Source organism: Quercus robur, chromosome 10 (assembly GCF_932294415.1).
Source record: "Quercus robur chromosome 10, dhQueRobu3.1, whole genome shotgun sequence".
Lineage (NCBI taxonomy): Eukaryota > Viridiplantae > Streptophyta > Magnoliopsida > Fagales > Fagaceae > Quercus > Quercus robur.
Genome location: NC_065543.1, coordinates 10180745 through 10198335, shown reverse-complemented (window position 1 = coordinate 10198335; position 17591 = coordinate 10180745). Strand labels below are relative to the sequence as shown.

The 17591-nt window shown below is 39.1% G+C and overlaps 1 protein-coding gene across 14 annotated transcripts in view; it reads right to left on the bottom strand.

Moving 5' to 3' along the window:
• Nucleotides 1-3329: 3329 nt before the first annotated feature.
• Nucleotides 3330-17591, bottom strand: part of LOC126702769 (F-box protein At3g07870-like) — a 101973-nt gene continuing 87711 nt past the window's right edge. For 7 of the 14 annotated variants that reach the window (XM_050401610.1, XM_050401618.1, XM_050401612.1 and 4 more), the window contains 2 exons: nt 10203-11297; nt 3330-3612 (listed from right to left, as the gene is read on the bottom strand). In XM_050401610.1, coding sequence (XP_050257567.1) covers nt 3609-3612; nt 10203-11297 — 1099 coding nt within the window. In that variant the 3' untranslated portion in view covers nt 3330-3608. Of the gene's footprint in view, nt 3613-10202; nt 11532-17591 lie in introns of all 14 variants that reach the window. The other 7 variants (XR_007647841.1, XR_007647839.1, XM_050401617.1 and 4 more) reach the window with 4 other exon arrangements.

Genomic DNA, 17591 nt, shown 5'->3' with positions numbered 1-17591 from the left:
GAGTTTCTAAATGCTTAAAATTAATTCAAAGGGAGTCATTGATTCCACCAACTAAACAACTTGGAGTTTTTGACTTCAAGAATATAAAATAATATCATTCAATGGAGTTCTTGACTTCACAAATTTTAAATAATATGATCCAATAGAGTTCTTGACATCCCAAATTATTTTAAATAAGAGTGGAGTTTTTAACTCCTTCAAATTAATTCAATGGAGTATTTGAGATTCTTAATTCCTCAACCAAAATTGGAACTTTGAATTCCCAAAATAAAATGATCATAAATTTAATTTGAGAGAAATTTACAATTCTCAATATCTAAAAATGTTCATAAAAATAAAATTTCTTCGAAGGAGTTTTCTTTCCCTTAATTAATTTTGGGGACTTCAATCAAAATATCATTACTTGTTAAAATTCTTACAAAGAAGCAAATGAAAGAAAGAGAAATTTGTTTGGACATTCAATTTCTCAAAAAGAGGGTCTTTGGTTCAATTTCCATAAAAACATGGGTCATTGACTTATCCTTGGGATTAAAATAAATTATCTCACTGAAAAATAAAATTAAGTCAATGCTTAATTAAATACCAAGTATTTGACTTAAATGTCTATTATTCAAAGTGGACAAAATCATATTTGAGGATTTTAAATCTAAAACCACAATTTGAGAACTACGAATTAGCTTGTTCTCCACCTAGGGTACGTAGGCAACCTAAATACATTATTAAATGCCGACACAAATAAATAAAAACACTTAATTTGAAAAGTTACTAATTTCTCTCAAACCCAAACTAGTTTTAACCAAAAGAAAAAAATCAAGTACAGAGCTATTGATGAAACTAAAAGGAAAGCAAGAAAGTAAGAGAGAAATTGAAAAAGAGAGAGAGAAAGTGTAAGAACACAAAGTAATCTGAGAGAGAAAAAAAGTTTAGGGAGGGAAAACTGAAAAATGTAAATGTATTTATAAAATCACTCCAAGATATTTAATAATCAATTACCACAACCCAAAACTAATATCTGAATTATGCGGAGAGTAGGGGTGGCAATTTTTATCCATATCCATGAACCCACCCATTACCCACCTTATTTGGATAAGTCTTAACCCAACCCATTTGAATATTTGGGTTAAATGGATAAAGACCCATTTGGTTATTTAATTAGATGGGTCTAAATGGATAATCCCACTAATACCCACCAAACCCATCTAAATTTTAAATAAACAACATAAAATTTAAATTTTTAGAAAATGACTAAAATACCCCTGAAACTTAAAAAATGACCAAAATACTACCAAAACCCAAAAAATGACCAAAATATCCCTGAAACCCAAAAAATGACCAAAATACCCCCAAAACCCAACAAATGACCAAAATACCCCCGAAACCTAAAAATTACCAAAATACCCCCAAAATCCAAAAAATGACCAAAATGACCAAAATAGCCGTGGAGAGTGATTACTGATCCCAAACTGTATACACAATGATGTCATCATAACTCATATTAGTCTTCTTTACACAAAAACAATGTCGTTGTTAAACGTGTCTCTAAATGGAATGACGTCATATTAATTACATACTATTTCTTTGAGTCATCAGTTGTATGAGTTATTGGCGTACACTTGCATTTATATATATATATATATATATATATTGTAAAATAATATTTTGATCCCTAACATTTACCAAAATTTTGTTTTTTATCCTCAAACTTTAAAAAGTTCACTTCTCATACTAAAATGATTGAAATTTTTGTTTTTTTATCCCTAAACTATTTAAAATGTTTTTGTTTCTTAAACTTTACCAAAAGTTTATTTTTCATCTCTATTTTTGTCTCTAAACTATTAAAAAAATCTTTACAAAATTTAAAGATAAAAAATAAAATTTTAAAGTTTAGGTATAAAAACAAACTTTTAGTAAAGTTTCAAGACCAAAATAATATTTTACCTTTTATTTTGAGTAATATCTATTACTTTTGCAGTTTTACCAACCTTTTTAGTTAGTTAGTTTTTTTTTTTTAATATTTATTTAAGAATTGATTTATTTTCCATTAATTTAGAATGTTTTTTAAAGAAATAGTTGCTTGGGAAGAGTCTAATTAATTCTTTTCCCCCACTAATTCATAGAAAATGATTATAAAAAAAAAAAAAAAAACTTCAAAAATTAATATAATCTTGGAAGAGAGAGGAGTCCTATATTTTTGTTTAGTATTTTAGTTAAAAACACTTCTTTTAGGGTGGAGCAGAATGAGTGAATAAATAAAATTTAAATAAAATTTGGAATTGAAATTGGTGGGAAAAGAGATTACAGAAATCTACAAGGAAATTCTGTCAGGAAGAACTAGAAAGAGAGAAGAAAGGTGCAATTAAGAAGTAGGTTTTAGTTAGTTCAATAGATTAAGTCTTCTGTCACCAATATATCTAATGATAAAAGAACAATTATCATGGAGTAGATGCCATACATTAAAATTCTAACATATTTATCCAAAAAAAGAAAAGGAAAAAGAAAAAGAGAAATGAATAAATGAAATTTTAAGTGAAAATCCCAGCTTACGTGGCCATTGTACATAAATTTGGTCTTCTTCCTAACATGAGAAAAGCCATGTAACCACTAACCACTACCAGCATGGGATCTGAGTGACCGCATATTATGTCGTGATCACCCTTTATACTTTCATCTCTCATTTGATCACACTATAATTCTAAATTACGTACCAGACTAAGTCAACATGCATTCTTGAAACAAATAAACTTAGCCTTATTGAAATTTCACAGATATGTTTCAAAGTGTGACTTGGCCATTGTACATTTGTACTTAAATTTCACTTCCTAATTTGGTCTCACCCTTTTGTGCACACCATCACACCAATATTATACTTAACATGCATTTAATTTTTAGAGAGTATTTTCTCTAAGACCACCTTCTTGAAAGTTTCTTTAATACCCATATAGGCATTTTTCTCTAACCAAGCATATACGTCACCCATTCTACACGTGATGCATATATATTAACCAACTGTGACTTTTGTTTCTCATTATATGCATGGGGGTAGAAGCATAATAGCATCTTTCACCCAAGCGTCCTTATATAGAAAGTATCTAAAACTTGATACTGAAATGGTGATTCAGTGCAGATTTTTTCTTTCTTAGCCGGCAAATCCGGTAACACAGTTTACTCTACATTAACTACATCCAAAGGAAAGGTTCTTTGAATTTCCAGGTTGAATTAGACATGATATGAACAATGCCAATGACTGAACTGGGCTACATGTGATGGAGGTAAATAAACGGAATACCCCGTTAACTCAAATCTCACCTATATAACTTGCTCAAAAAACATCTCATAAATAATATGGATTTGAATGCTATTTTCATTTGCATAAGAAAGTCAAGAGTTACTGAAAATGATTACAGCATAAGAAACCATATAGATGTAATATTTAATCCAAATTAGCATAATTTAGCATTGAGTTCATGCCAACACAGTGGTCATATACTGTGTTGGAGAGTATCCATCCATATACTGTAACAAAATGTGTTACTCCAAAAGTGATGCAAATATTTATGAAGATCTCGCAAATTGATGTGGCAATCAGAAGTTGATAATCCTCGTAGATTCTACCTACAATGTAGGCAGAAACTTTTAAGAATAAAGAAAAACGAATAGGAAAAATAAAAGTAAAAACATGGCAGCCCAACCAATTATTTATGTATTTTTTCAGGAAACTTTCAAAGGAAATCAAATTAAAAAAAAGGAGGCCCTTTTATCTTGAGAAGCCCAGTCTACATTTTTATATAAACCAAGTAAACTAAACCCAGACAAATTTAAAACAGTATTTACATTCCATAACTTAGGATCCAGAACTCATGCCTTGAAACCTTTGTCAAGAAGATGAAACCATAAACACAAAGACAAGAAAATGAATAACTTACCTTTACAACCCAAATGTCATGTTTTCCATCACCATTGGTGTAGTGTTATGCATAGTATAAGATTCAAGATGTAAATAATTAAAATTCATCAATCACACATTTTCAACTACAACCGTGATTACATATGCTGTCAAAATAAAGCAACTTTTTATCTCACTGTTATTACTGCAGAAAGCACTCAAATCAAATACCAAGGAGATCAAAATCGTCCAGAGGATTAAAAAGATAAAATTGTTTGCTACAAATGTTAAAAATTGGCAACAGAGTTGATGCAACTTACAGGAAGACTCTAACAAGGAAGATTTCATCTTCATAAATAGGTTGTTCCCCAATTGGAATACTTGTCGTGCACCTATGTGCCATGGGGGTTTGGGGATAAAGAAGATGATGATATTTAATCAGGCTCTCTTAGGTAAGTAGCTATGGTGCTATGAAATTGAAGTTACATCATTAAGGAGACAGTTTATAAAATCTAAATATGGTGTCAATGGAGGGTACTAGTGTACAGGTGAGGTGTGGGGACCAAATGGGGTGGGGTTGTGGAAGCATATTAGGCGTGGTTGAGATAATTTAATGCAGATTTTCTATGGTGCTAAAGTGCGTTTCAGGCATTATGGATGCTCTTGGGGGGGGGGGGGGGGGGTGGTAGAGTGGAGACTACTTTAAGGAGGGACATCCCCATTTATTTTTACTTGGGAGAAACAATAAAGGCACAATGGTAGGTTATATGGAGATTCTTCAAGGTCAGTGTTCTTGGAATCCTGTGTTAAATCGAGCAATACAAGACTGGGAAGTGGAATCTGTGATCCAGTTGTTAGAGGATCTTTATGACACTAAGGTTAGACTTGGGGAGGTAGGTGAATTGGTGTGAACACCCTCGCCCTCTACAAGCTTTCAAGTGAGGAGCTTCTATAAGGTTTTGAAAGAGGGGGAGGGGGGGAGTGCAGTGTTTCCATGGAGAAGCATTTGGAAAGTTCGGGTTCCACTGAGAGTGGCTCTCTTTTCATGGTGTGGCTCTAGGGAGGGTCTTAACAATCGATAATTTAAGATGAAGGGGCATTGTTGTTATGAAGTGGTGTTATATGTGTAAGTAGTCTATGTTGTTTGGTATCTTTGGTGTCTCCTGGGCAAGGGCTAAGTCAGTGTATGATTTACTTGCATGTTGGAGAGGGTGGATAGGAAGGTATAGGGTTGGTGGAATTTGGCAAACAGCTCCCTTGTGTCTCATGTGGTGTCTTTGGGGAGAGCTTAATGCTCGTTGCTTTTAGGGAATGGAGTCGAGTGTGGGGAAGTTGAAGCAGTATTATCTGCTGAGGACTCTTTATGAATGGACTTCATCATATATGGCATTTTCTATTGAGGGGATCCTAGATTCCTTGGATTCTTTGAGAAACTATTAGCTTTGTATATTCTGTCTTTTGTTTTTATTTTATGCTCTTGTTGCCCCAAGTATAGACATCTAGTGTAACTGGTTTTTGATATTTTTTCAATATTAATATGATAAAAAGTTTGTTGCCTTTAGTGAATTCTAATAAACCAAATTTTTTACATTGTTAACATATTCACAATCTTCATTATGCCTGTATACATTTATACTAACCCAAATCCTGTCTACCAAAAATGGCTTCAACCTCAGCTAGCCCTCTAACATGTATCCCTTCCACCAAAATAGTTCAAGGTTGGCATCAAATAATACAAAATGGGAATACATATATATAGTACAAATAATTTCATGCTTGAAGCATATGGTAAGCTCATTTCAGGATTTACGGTCCATGCAAATATGTCTGGATAAAAAAACATATAACACTATACTGAACTAAAGAATAAAATGATAAAATTAATTAATACATCCAATCAAATTTGTTTATAAATTTGGGTCATTTATGCCTGAAGTTTCCCATGTATCAGACGAAGACATGACAAAAAGAAGCAATATGGAATTTGTTTTATACCATTTGGTCGTCATCGAAATGGTTTTATTTGGTCTATTATTCCTCATTGCTTATTGTGGTGCCTTTGGAGGGAGAGGAATAGTAGATGTTTTGAAGATTCTGAGAGATCTATTCCGGACCTCAAGCTTCTCTTTTTTAGAACTTTAAGGGATTGGTTGTTTGCTTTGCAAAATAAATCTTTCCCTTCTTTTATTGTTTTCCTAGACTCTTGTAATTTTTGTATTTGATTTCCTATCCCTTGTTCACTTCCGGTGCACTTGGGTGTTTCTTTTTTTCAATATATCTTTACTTATCAAAAAAAAAAAAAGATTTGACCGCCAAAGGCCCAAATTAGAGTCACTCTTGAAACGCAGAGAAATCAGATGCTGAAGCTCAAGCATCATTGTAAGAGCCACAAAAATAGCTAATACAATTCTTTATCATCAAGAGTTAGCATGGAAAATCACAAGAAGATTGTGTCTCTAAGGCATGCTGGTATGACTTCATTATATGGGAGTTCATTGAAGAAGTACTGAAGGGCGCATATTTTTGTATCATATATTGTGCAACTACAATGAGGCTCTGTTTCAATCAAATGAAGCGTGACATTTGACTGTTGGAAGGGCCCTAAACAAGGTCAACCATATTACCACAACTTTTTGTTTTGAGAATGGAATACTTATCTACAATTTTGATATCAAGCACTAGACATAACTAAGGTTTAAATTTCACCAACAGTCAAGAAATTTGGCCTTACTATCTGATGTTTTGCCGATGATGTCTTGCTCTTTTTCCTTTTGAATTTTCCAAAGAAGTGATGAAAAGAGTAGAAAATATCATGTAATGAACCTGCTGGATTGACTTAATTTGAGGTAGGCACCTTCAAAGAGGAAGTGAAAAGAGAGGAGAGAATCTATGAGACAAAAGTGAGAATATTGGCTCAAGTTACTTGCAAGGATTATTGGAAAAAATAACCAACCAACAACTTGCAAGTAACTTGGCTCCACCATTTGCAATCTTACAACTAACTAGCTAATCTTGTAACTAACTAACTAACTAACTACACACCTCTTGATTCTTTACAAAAATTACCATAAGATTACATGAATAACACCTAATCACCTATACACCTATACCCCTATGGTACACATTGGACTCATTACAAAATATGCAAAACTCTGGATTGTCTGACCACAAACATGAGGCTCCTACTATCTTAGGAGGATAAAATTTTTGGCACAATATAGGATGGGACTTCTTAAAATGTAACTATTGATTTTTTTACAGGTAATAAAATTCATTGAATTGGAACTATTGATTATCAAAGCTCCTTATTTAGTGGTCAAAAGGGTCCACGAAGTGCTTCTTGAAAACATATTATATGCAGACACCCATAAATGAGTGATGTTTGCACAAGGGGAAAACCACTGAAGCTAAGAAATGACTCAAGAAAATAACACGTATTAGTCTCCACTACACTTGGCTGCCATGGGTACCAATTGTAGATAGCTTCCTTTTATGTAAGGATTTAGGGACTTTTTGAATGCCAAATCAGCAAGAATAGCAGATATTCCTGAAAATAAATGGTGAAGATTATATAGAATGGTTGCATGCTGCTAAAAGCAGATTTCTCTTAATCTTGTCCAAAAGAGATCCTTCTCCAAGCATTGGTTGGGAGGATTTTGTTTAATAAAATAAGCATTTTATAAAAACTCCTATACTTTAGTGGTTTGTAGTCAAAGGTTAGCTACAAAAGCCAGGATTTTTTAGTTGAAAAAAGTGTGTTGTATTAAATCTGGTGCATTATATGCCAGAAAAGATGATGTTGGTGGAAAGCCTTAAATCAGAGATTAATCAATTAAGTGGTTTAGACTTGACACAAATTTATGATTTTATTCTCTGAATGGTGGAATAGAGTTTGTATGGTTTAAAATTTAAAGTTAGGGTGAAAAAAGATCAACTTTGAGGCCAAAAACTTGCAGACAAATTTCAAAGGAAACAACTGTAGAACTTCTTTGAAAGGCAGCTATTTTTGGGGTTTTGGAGGAGCTTGGGTGAGGAATTTGGCCTCGTTTCCTGAGGCTTCTCCATAGGTGTTAAGGGTTTTTTTTTTTTTAATAAAAAAAACAGAAGTTATCTCTGCAGGCTGTTTTGTAACACATGGGCATTTCAGCTGTTTGCTGATTTGTAACGCAATTTTGTTAATCATCCTTGGGTTGCTTCTCAAAGCAGCTGAAGCTTTCTCCAAAAAGCTGTAGCTCTGAGAAAGCTCAAGCCCTCCTAAGTCCTAACCCCTTAATGGCTGGAAATGTTTACAAAAATATATTGGATTCAGGGTTTTAAAAGATTAACAAAAAGGGTAAAGTTTGAGCTTACAATAAAGTAAGAAAACCCAAGTTTAAGGAAAAAGAAAGTCTGACCAGAATTTTAAGAGTTTTATATATGGAAATTTTAAGGGTTGATGGGGTTTAAAATTGGTTACAGGGTGCCAAGGAAAAAGAAGAAGAAGAATTACAAATCCTTAAAATCAAAATAATTTAAGTTTTAGATCATGAGGGTAAGAAAACAAAATTAAAATGATACGTGATAACTAAAAGTTACCCATAAAGATTAAATATTAACTTATTAGATCATTGTCTAATTTGTTTCTTTTTCCCTAGTTTATCAACAAAATGTACAACTGGCCAAATAGAGAAGACTCAAACCAGTTGACATGGGTTTACACAAACTCAGTCAATGTGTTAGAAGTTTGCGTTATTCTTTAACAAATTTGCTAAACAGACTTGTCAATGTGGTGTTGATATGCTCCAACCAGCCCAACCTGTCACCACCCTATCTTAAGTTGAAAAGATTAAAGGTTTGACAAGAAAATAGAATGTAGTGGCTGTATATTCTTACAGACCAAAGCTTGTGCATCATAACCTACTAATGCCCCTTGGAGCCTAGAACGGTTGGTGAGACAAATTTTAAAGCCAGCAGAATGCTGTTTTTGAGCTATTCTTTTAAACAGGTATAAAGAGGAACACAAAGAACTACTGATCTTTGTGCTATACTATGTAGTTCTATCTTCATCCTTCAAATGTAAACCCTCACAGTTCTCTGCTAAGTTTAGAGAGAGAATTTCATTACGTTTGCATCAGAATCTAAGTTTTTTTTTTTTTTTTTTTGGGTGGGGGGGAAGAAGATTCTTTCTTCAAATATCTATTTGGTAGAGTATCAGGATAATAACACTTTCTAGGCCACCATGGTTAACAATGTCCATATTTTCAACACGAGTTTCAAAATCAGCAGGCACCACAACAATTGCATAGATGAATTTCATCAGTTGAATAATGTTCTAATGAGTGTCTAGTTAAGTAGTTCACTTCCCCTTCCCCCATTATCTACCTAGTACCTATCAAAAAAGTGGCTAGTTAAGTAGTTATAGTACATGGGAGCCTTTTTCTACTTTGAGAATTGTGTTCTTACAAAACTAAATTTAGACTCATCAGTAATATGCATGAAAAAAAACTTGCGTTTTTTTTTCTCTCCCTCTTTTCCAATAGAAAATTATGATCTTAGTAATGCTATGAAAGCAAACACATCCAAGGAAGAAAAAATACCATAGATTACTGATACAATCAAATTCTGCCAAACCAAGGAAAGCATATTTGAGTACAAATCATTGATTGAGAACACAAATCATATAAGCACTTTAAGGTGGAAGCTGAATATGGCAGCACATCAAAATCTTAAATGCATTGCTGTCTAGTTTAGGGTTTGACCAAACGATTACATTTTCAGTTTTTGTATGTTAAATGCATATCAACAGTGTAAGTTAGAGAATGGTACAAATATATATGATAAAATTTACTGAGAACTGCAATAAAAGTGAATTTATCATACTCTTACTTGTTTGGGCATAATCTACACGTGGGGTTGTGTTCCCATCAAACAAATAATATCATTCTCAAGTTCTTCTTTTCAGTTAAAAAATATATCTAGAGCAATAAAAGAAATAAGTCTGAATCTCTACAGTTTGAAAATGGATTAGTTGAAATTGTGCCTATTAGTGCACTTTATATTCACCACACACAGGAGCAGACCAAACATACTCGCATTTTTTTTTTTGGGATTAAAAGATAAAAAATAAAACATACTTGCATTTTAGTTAGCCAAAAAAAAAAAAAAAAAAAAATTGCATTTTTGCAATTATGCAATTTTTGTATGGGAAAATTTGAAATTTTCAAGTTGTCACAAATATTTTCTTAACAATACAAGACAAGCATAGCAAAATTAGGGGTTGAAAATAGTTAGATTGCTTTATAATCCCAATTGAACACACCAAATAGAGAGTACTTATTACCTCAATGTGGCATTGAACAGCGGTTCTCCTCTTGCTATATCCCTAAGTGAAGAAAGGTTGGGAATATAAGGATGCATCAGAAAGTTACACAGTTTGTCAATCTTATGAATCTTGAAACTTGGGTTCACTGGATTGAAAGAAACCAAATTCCTGCGATGATGTGTGAATAAAATGTCACCATTGCGACACAACCCTAGGATTTGTGAAATGGAAGAATAATGCTTTAGTTTTACTTTTCCCATCATGAAGTCCATAGTGTATGTCTTAGTCCAAGATGCTTGAACACCATAGTCCTTCATTACCCATATGTGAAAGCACCAAAAATCACCTTTAGCACGTTCAACAATGGCAAGACGACCTTCCAACACCCCAAGATTGATCCCCCACTTTGACCATGTAGTTCGATCAGGTGACACAAACTCAGGAGGTGGTGGAACCAGTCGAAAACACTCATCCTCCACATCAAAGGAATATATAAACTGAGGTACAGTATGGGATCTCACAACCCAATGAATAATTCCATTGAGAAAAGTAGTATTTTTTGGCTGATCGAGCAAACCATCTCCAACATTAACACTCTTCCAAAGACCATTACCCTTCTCTCCAAGTGTGTACACAAGAGTCACCATGTTGTTATTAACTTCAGCTACAAGCTTCTTTTTGGACAAGAGAACCACCTTGTATACTTGAGATTTGGGACAAAAGCCAAGGCAAGGACACATGGCAGAAGATGTTAGGTTGAAACCAGGCCTAACTATGACGAACTCACCCGTTATAGGATTACAAACATATAATTGATCCAATTTCACAAGGTTTTGACGTTGATACCGATACATCTCGCCTAGCAAAATCAACCCATTGCATGAATCCAACAGTCTAAGTTTCACATTACATCCCATACCTAAATGGGTTTCAGTGGCAAACTTTACTCTAGAGTTACGCACATAATTTCTATTGTCAAAATGAACTGCGTAGAGATGCTGTTGACGGTTTTTGTTTCTGGGTTGGAGGATGATGCAGGGGTTTGCTCTTGCGCGATACAATTGAGCAAAACTGGGGTCAACCAGAAGATGTAGCCATGTCTTGCAAACGCACCTACAGCTGAACAGGGTATTGAAGGGCAGTCGTGACAGAATGTCTATCACAATATTTGGGTGAAGCTGTGAGATAATGTCAGTGCCGCCGACTTTTTCTTTTTCTGCTTTGGCCTTCTTCTTGGCCATGCTGGTTGTTGGGTCGGAATGGGATTTGCTTTTTCTTCCCATGGTGAAGGACTTTGGCAATTGCAGTAAGCAAGATGGGTATAGAAAATTTAGATAGCTGCCGCACCTAAGGAAAATACAGGACTTTTATCAGGTTCTTGATACAAAAAACTGAAAGACGCTTACAGGCTTACAGCAATACATATTTATATTTGAATAGAAGCATTTGATTATTATATGTGTTGGAGAAGAGAAAGTAATCTGAAAATTTACTAATTTTTTTTACGACAGAAATAAAATTGCCATCCAAAGTGAGAAGTAAATAGTACATCATAGAGGTGCGGTAGAACATCCTCCACCCACACCAACAAACCTCTAACATGTCTTACATGTCTAGCTAAGTTGTGGGCTACTTTGTTACCAATTCTACGAACATGAGAGAAAGCAATACATTTACTGGTAACTAATAAGGATTTGGTAGACTCCAGAAGATGGCCAAAATAAGATAGGGAGGCTTCCTTACTTCGAAGACAATTTATAACGATTTCTGAATCACCTTCAAGCATGAACTCTGAAATACCAAGTTCTTGTGCGAAGGACATCGCCTTTGCTGTTGCCATGGCTTCCACTATGACCGGCGAAAATCAAGGGAGTCAATATCGTACCGGAGGTTGTATCGGTTTGGCCAGCGGTACGATATATTTCGGATACCGGTCAATACTGGTGTACCGTTTCGGGTTTACCGCTATTTTTTATATTTATAAATATATATATATATATATATTGTAAGAACCAAGTACAAGAATTCTGGGCCTTACATCACTTGGGCTCACAATTTATTTGTAGTGGGTTTGAGGATTTCCTACAATGGGTCGTCCTCGGCAAAGAGACTCAAAGCAACCCTTAGTTGATACTCTCTCCTTGACTATTTTCTCTCCATTTTTCTGAACCCCTTATTCTCCCAACTTTCTTTTATTTATAGCCAAGGTTAGTGGGGAGATCATGATTACAGTCACCGTTAGTGCTATTGAAGGTCCAGTATTATCTGGTTAAAGTGGTTGTTTAGGTGAAAGGGCGGTGCAGCATTTATGATCTTGGAACTTGGCTCCATTTTCACCGATTATGTTCAGCAACTCACGTTCCCGTGCATATCATGACCTTCCCGGATATGACTCATGCGCTCTACCGGGAACGATTTAACCGGTCAACCCCGGGAACTTAATACCCAAAACTTGTTTTTGCTCTAAGGCAGTTTCAAGAAGGGCATAAGGTAACTGGAACTTTCTGCTGGGCCTGCGCCCAAGGCCGGTATGGGCTTGGGCCCGGGGCCTAGATGGGTCTGGGCCCAAGGCCAGTATGGGCTTTGGGAGCTCGGTGCCGTACAATAGCCCCCCATTGTTTCATACTCGGTCGTCGAGGAGAATCAAGGAGCTGCCTGGGCCTTTTGACCTCGGGAATCCTCTAGTCTGGGACTTCTGGCTGTCACTTCTCATTAATAGTCATCTCAAAAGATGCGCCGTTTCGCGGCGCCAGGCGCAGTCATCATTATTGCCTGACGGTTCGTGAACCGAAGCAGCGCGCAAATCGGTTACGCTTGGCATTTGTTGGGTCGCTCGTAGGCTGTGCCCATTTATTGCTTGATTAAGCGTTTCTTCTTTCCCCATTTCTTTTGGCTCTATAAATAGTCCTTCTCCAAACATCATTCCATTTTTCCTTCGCCACTGATCTTTAGTGCCTACTCTCTGCCGACCACATTTCTGTGCGCTTGCTTGCTCAGCGTTCTTTTCCTCCTTAGAACCCAAAGTAAGTCTTTCTTCCCCTTCCTGTTCCTTCAGCTTTGTTTCTTTGAGTTCATTCTTATAGTTTTAGGCTTTATAGATGGGTTATTCTTACCTTCTAGATACCCCGGCTGCTTTGGCCACCTTTAGGAGTAAATTTAGTATTCCCAATGACGTGGACGTGGCTTACTGCCATGAGAGTGACATGGAGCTCCACCGAGGGCAGGGTACAGCCTTCTTTCCTTTGATGTCCATTTTAGAAGGTGGGGTTAGGTTCCCGGTAGATCCCCTCCTGATAAGCACACTCACCTACTATGGGCTGTGCCCCGACCAGCTTCCCCCCAATTTTTACCGGGTAGTTAGTTGTGTAGGCCAGTTGAACCGTACCTTTGACTTACAATTAGACCACCATGATATTAACCAAATGTACAGCCTCTGTGGGAGCAAATCCACAAATTATTACTTAAAGACGAGGGATGCTCGGGTACGGCTGATATCGTGCCTACCCGATTCGAACAGGAACTCCGCCGGGGAGTTCGTCAAGGTGCGCGGCAATTGGTTTGCCGGGGAGATCCCTTGCCCCCTCACACGGCGTGAAGTGGGTTCGTACCATCCCCTTCTTATAATTGTTTGAGTAAAAGAAATTTTTTATTGTTAAAAGCTAATGCGTTATCTGTTCTTTTGCAGACGGCAAAGTGTTTGTTCAGGACCTCAGAGCCGTCCACGTCAGGGACTTAAACTTCGTCCTCTGTTCCGAGATCTACGTGCATTGGGACGGGCAACTCCGGGCCTCACACCTGATCCTCAGCGTGGAACCAGTTTACTCTACTTGGCAGCCTTTCAAGCAGGCGTTGATAGTTGACAGCCCCCTACTATCGTACATAGACGTCCGGTACGTGAATTTCTTGCCGCCGAAGCTTACAACCGGGGAAGCGAGGGAATTTGGTCGGCGGTTCACTGCCGCGGACAAAGTAGTTCCCCTGCGAGACGATTCCGCGGAACAGGTATCTCGGCGCCTTAGAGAGAGAGCTCACGAAGCCATACAACAAGGAGACCAAGCCCAAGAGCAGCCCCATCCCGAGGATCCACCCGCCGAGCATCAACAGCAAGTGACAGACGCGGCTAACTTGCTAGCTGAAGCCATCCAGCCCGGTGCAAGAATGGTGGCAAGGAGAGTAATGACCCTTGACAGGTTCGTGCCTGGTGCTCGGCCGACAAACCAGCCCCCGCCTACTCAGGGTCGGGGTCCAGTTTCTCAACCTCCTCCCCACTCGCAGTCCGGACGTGCCCGGAAGAAACAGAAGGTAACCGAGCAACATTCCACGGGCCCGGGGGATGCCGCTGTCCAGACTCCTCCCCGACCAACAGGGGGAATTGTTATCCGCGAGCCGCCAACCGAAGCCGGCACGGGGGGCGCGTCCTCCTCCCAAGTGGCTCCAGCGTGGGAGCCAAAGTTTCTTCTGGACGGCAAGCCATTGCCATCGACGGCCTCTGTTCGGATGTGGGATAAGGGCGAGGGCAGCCGTATTGCCCAAACCTTGGCCGGAGCTCTCCAACTTCCCGAGGACGTGCACGCCTTTGATGATGGGTCCGAGGAGTCCGTGGGGCGTCGGTTAGAGTGGCACGCTATTGCGGTAATTCTTTTGTCTATTTGCTCCATGTAGATTTCCTTTTGTCACTTTGCTAACCTTCGTGCTTGCTAGGCCGCTCAACTGGCTCACATTGTGGCTGCCCGGGCACGGGAGCTTGATGAGGAAAATGAGCGTGAGAAGGGGGCGCGGGAGTCAGCAGTAAAAACGGCTAAGGAAAAGGCAAAGCTTGCTGAGTCTGCCGAGAAGAAGGCTACTGCCGCGGAGAAGTTTCGAGCATCGGCTGAAAAGAGGTGTACAGACCTCCTGGCCAGGCAAAATGAGACGGAACTCAAACTAGCCGAAGCCCTCAGCCTCAACATTTCCAATACCGACGAGATAGCTGATCTCAGGGCAGGCTTGGCTGCTGCGGAGCAAAAGTGGTATGACGTAGGCTTTGCCGACGCCGAGAACTCCGTAGAGCCGGTGGTGGCTCGGGCTCGGCATATGGGTTTCGAGGCCGGGTGGTTTGCTGCTCTTCAGGCAATGGGGGTTCCTGAAGACTCGCTGCTGAGAGACCCCGGCCAGATTCCATTTCCGAACCCTGTACCTGCCGTCCAGAACGCCCCGGCTTCTTTTGACGAGGAGGAGACGGCCAGTATGAGAGAGCTGGTTGAGCAAATCGACTCTCATGCCGAGCCCGAGGATATGGAGGCCACGAGCATACCTACCGTGCAGGAGCTTCTTGGTGAGGGCCAGCCTTTTCCTCTGACCGTCCAGCAGGAAGTGCCCACACCGACTCAACCTCCCAGCTGATTTTATTTTTACTTGTTAGCTTATTTTTATTTTGTTTTTATTTGCCTAAGTCACCGGGATGTGGTGATTGAACAATTGCTTTAGTTTGTCGGTTTTATTTGCCCATGTCACCGGGATGTGGTGATTGAACAATTGCTTTTACCTGTTTAATTAGTTGTCTGTTTTCTTCTTCCGTTCCAATTTGTTGAATGAAATTATCCTTGTTTTGTGTTTCGCTTGAATTATACCAGTGCTATGGCCGCTTAATAGAATGGTACCCCCGAAAACCCGTTTGTGCGGCGCTGTAGGAATTTGAGAGCGCTATTGGACTTAGTTTTTGCAAAAAAGGGTTAGGTTTTTATCAGGATTTGGTTTAACCGAGGATTGTGCTTTCGTCCTTATAGATTTGATTGTAAGGTTCTCACCTGTTCGGCGATATTGATCGAGCCGAGAATCAGTTTTCTGTCCTTAAGATTTTCTCGTAAGGTCTTTACCTGCTCGGTGACATTGATCGAGCCGAGGGTCAGGTTTCTGTCCTTAGGTTTTACTCGTAAGGTTTTCACCTGCTCGGCGATGTTGATCGAGCCGAGGGTCAGGTTTCTGCCCTTAGGATTTATTCGTAAGGTTTTCACCTGCTTGGCGATATTGATCGAGCCGAGAATCAGTTTTCTGTCCTTAAGATTTTCTCGTAAGGTCTTTACCTGCTCGGTGACATTGATCGAGCCGAGGGTCAGGTTTCTGTCCTTAGGTTTTACTCGTAAGGTTTTCACCTGCTCGGCGATGTTGATCGAGCCGAGGGTCAGGTTTCTGCCCTTAGGATTTATTCGTAAGGTTTTCACCTGCTCGGCGATATTGATCGAGCCGAGGGTCAGGTTTCTGTCCTTAGGCTTTATTCGTAAGGTTTTCACCTGCTCGGGGACATTGATCGAGCCGAGGGTCAGGTTTCTGTCCTTAGGCTTTATTCGTAAGGTTTTCACCTGCTCGGCGACATTGATCGAGCCGAGGGTCAGGTTTCTGTCCTTAGGCTTTATTCGTAAGGTTTTCACCTGCTCGGCGATATTGATCGAGCCGAGGGTCAGGTTTCTGTCCTTAGGCTTTATTCGTAAGGTTTTCACCTGCTCGGCGATGTTGATCGAGCCGAGGGTCAGGTTTCTGTCCTTAGGCTTTATTGGCGATTCTCTTGGTGTGGTTACAGGGTCAAAAAAAAAAAAAAAAACAGCACAGACAAAAAGGTTCATCATGTTCTTAATCTTAATAGAATACAAGTTTTGGCTTACATCGTTGGTTACGCGTAGAATTTCTTCAGGTTGTTGGCGTTCCATGGTCGGAGGAGCGGCCTCTCGTCCAGGTCCTCCAAGTGGTAGGCCCCTGCACCTGCGACGGCTGTGACTCTGTATGGTCCCTCCCAACTCTGAGCAAGCTTCCCTGCAGCCATGTCCCGCATGTGCCCCACTACCCTTCTTAACACTAATTCCTCGGCACTGAATTCCCTGGTCTTTACATTTCGGTTGTACCTTTGCGCCAGCTTCTGCTGATACTCGGCAAGACGTACGGTCGCGGCCTCCCTGCACTCTTCTAGCCAATCCAAATGCTTCATCATAAGGTCGGCGTTCTGTACGGGGTCAAACCCGGCGACCCGTGCACTGCCTAAGCTCACCTCGGTTGGTATCACTGCTTCTACGCCGTATGCCAGAGAAAATGGGGTTTCCCCCGTGGATCTCCTGGGGGTCGTGCGGTAGGCCCATAAAACACTGGGTAGTTCTTCTGCCCATCTTCCTTTCGCTCCATCCAACCTTCTCTTGAGCCCGTTCAAAATAGTCTTGTTTACTGCTTCAGCTTGGCCGTTGCTCTGGGGGTATGCCGGGGTTGAATACTTGTTCTTGATGCCGAGCTCGCTGCAAAAAGTCCGAAAAGCGTTGCTGTCAAATTGTAGCCTGTTGTCTGTCACTAGTGAATTCGGCACCCCAAACCTTGTAACTATGTTTTTCCACACAAATTTTTTCACATCAGTATCCCGGATATTGGCCAAGGCTTCAGCTTCAGCCC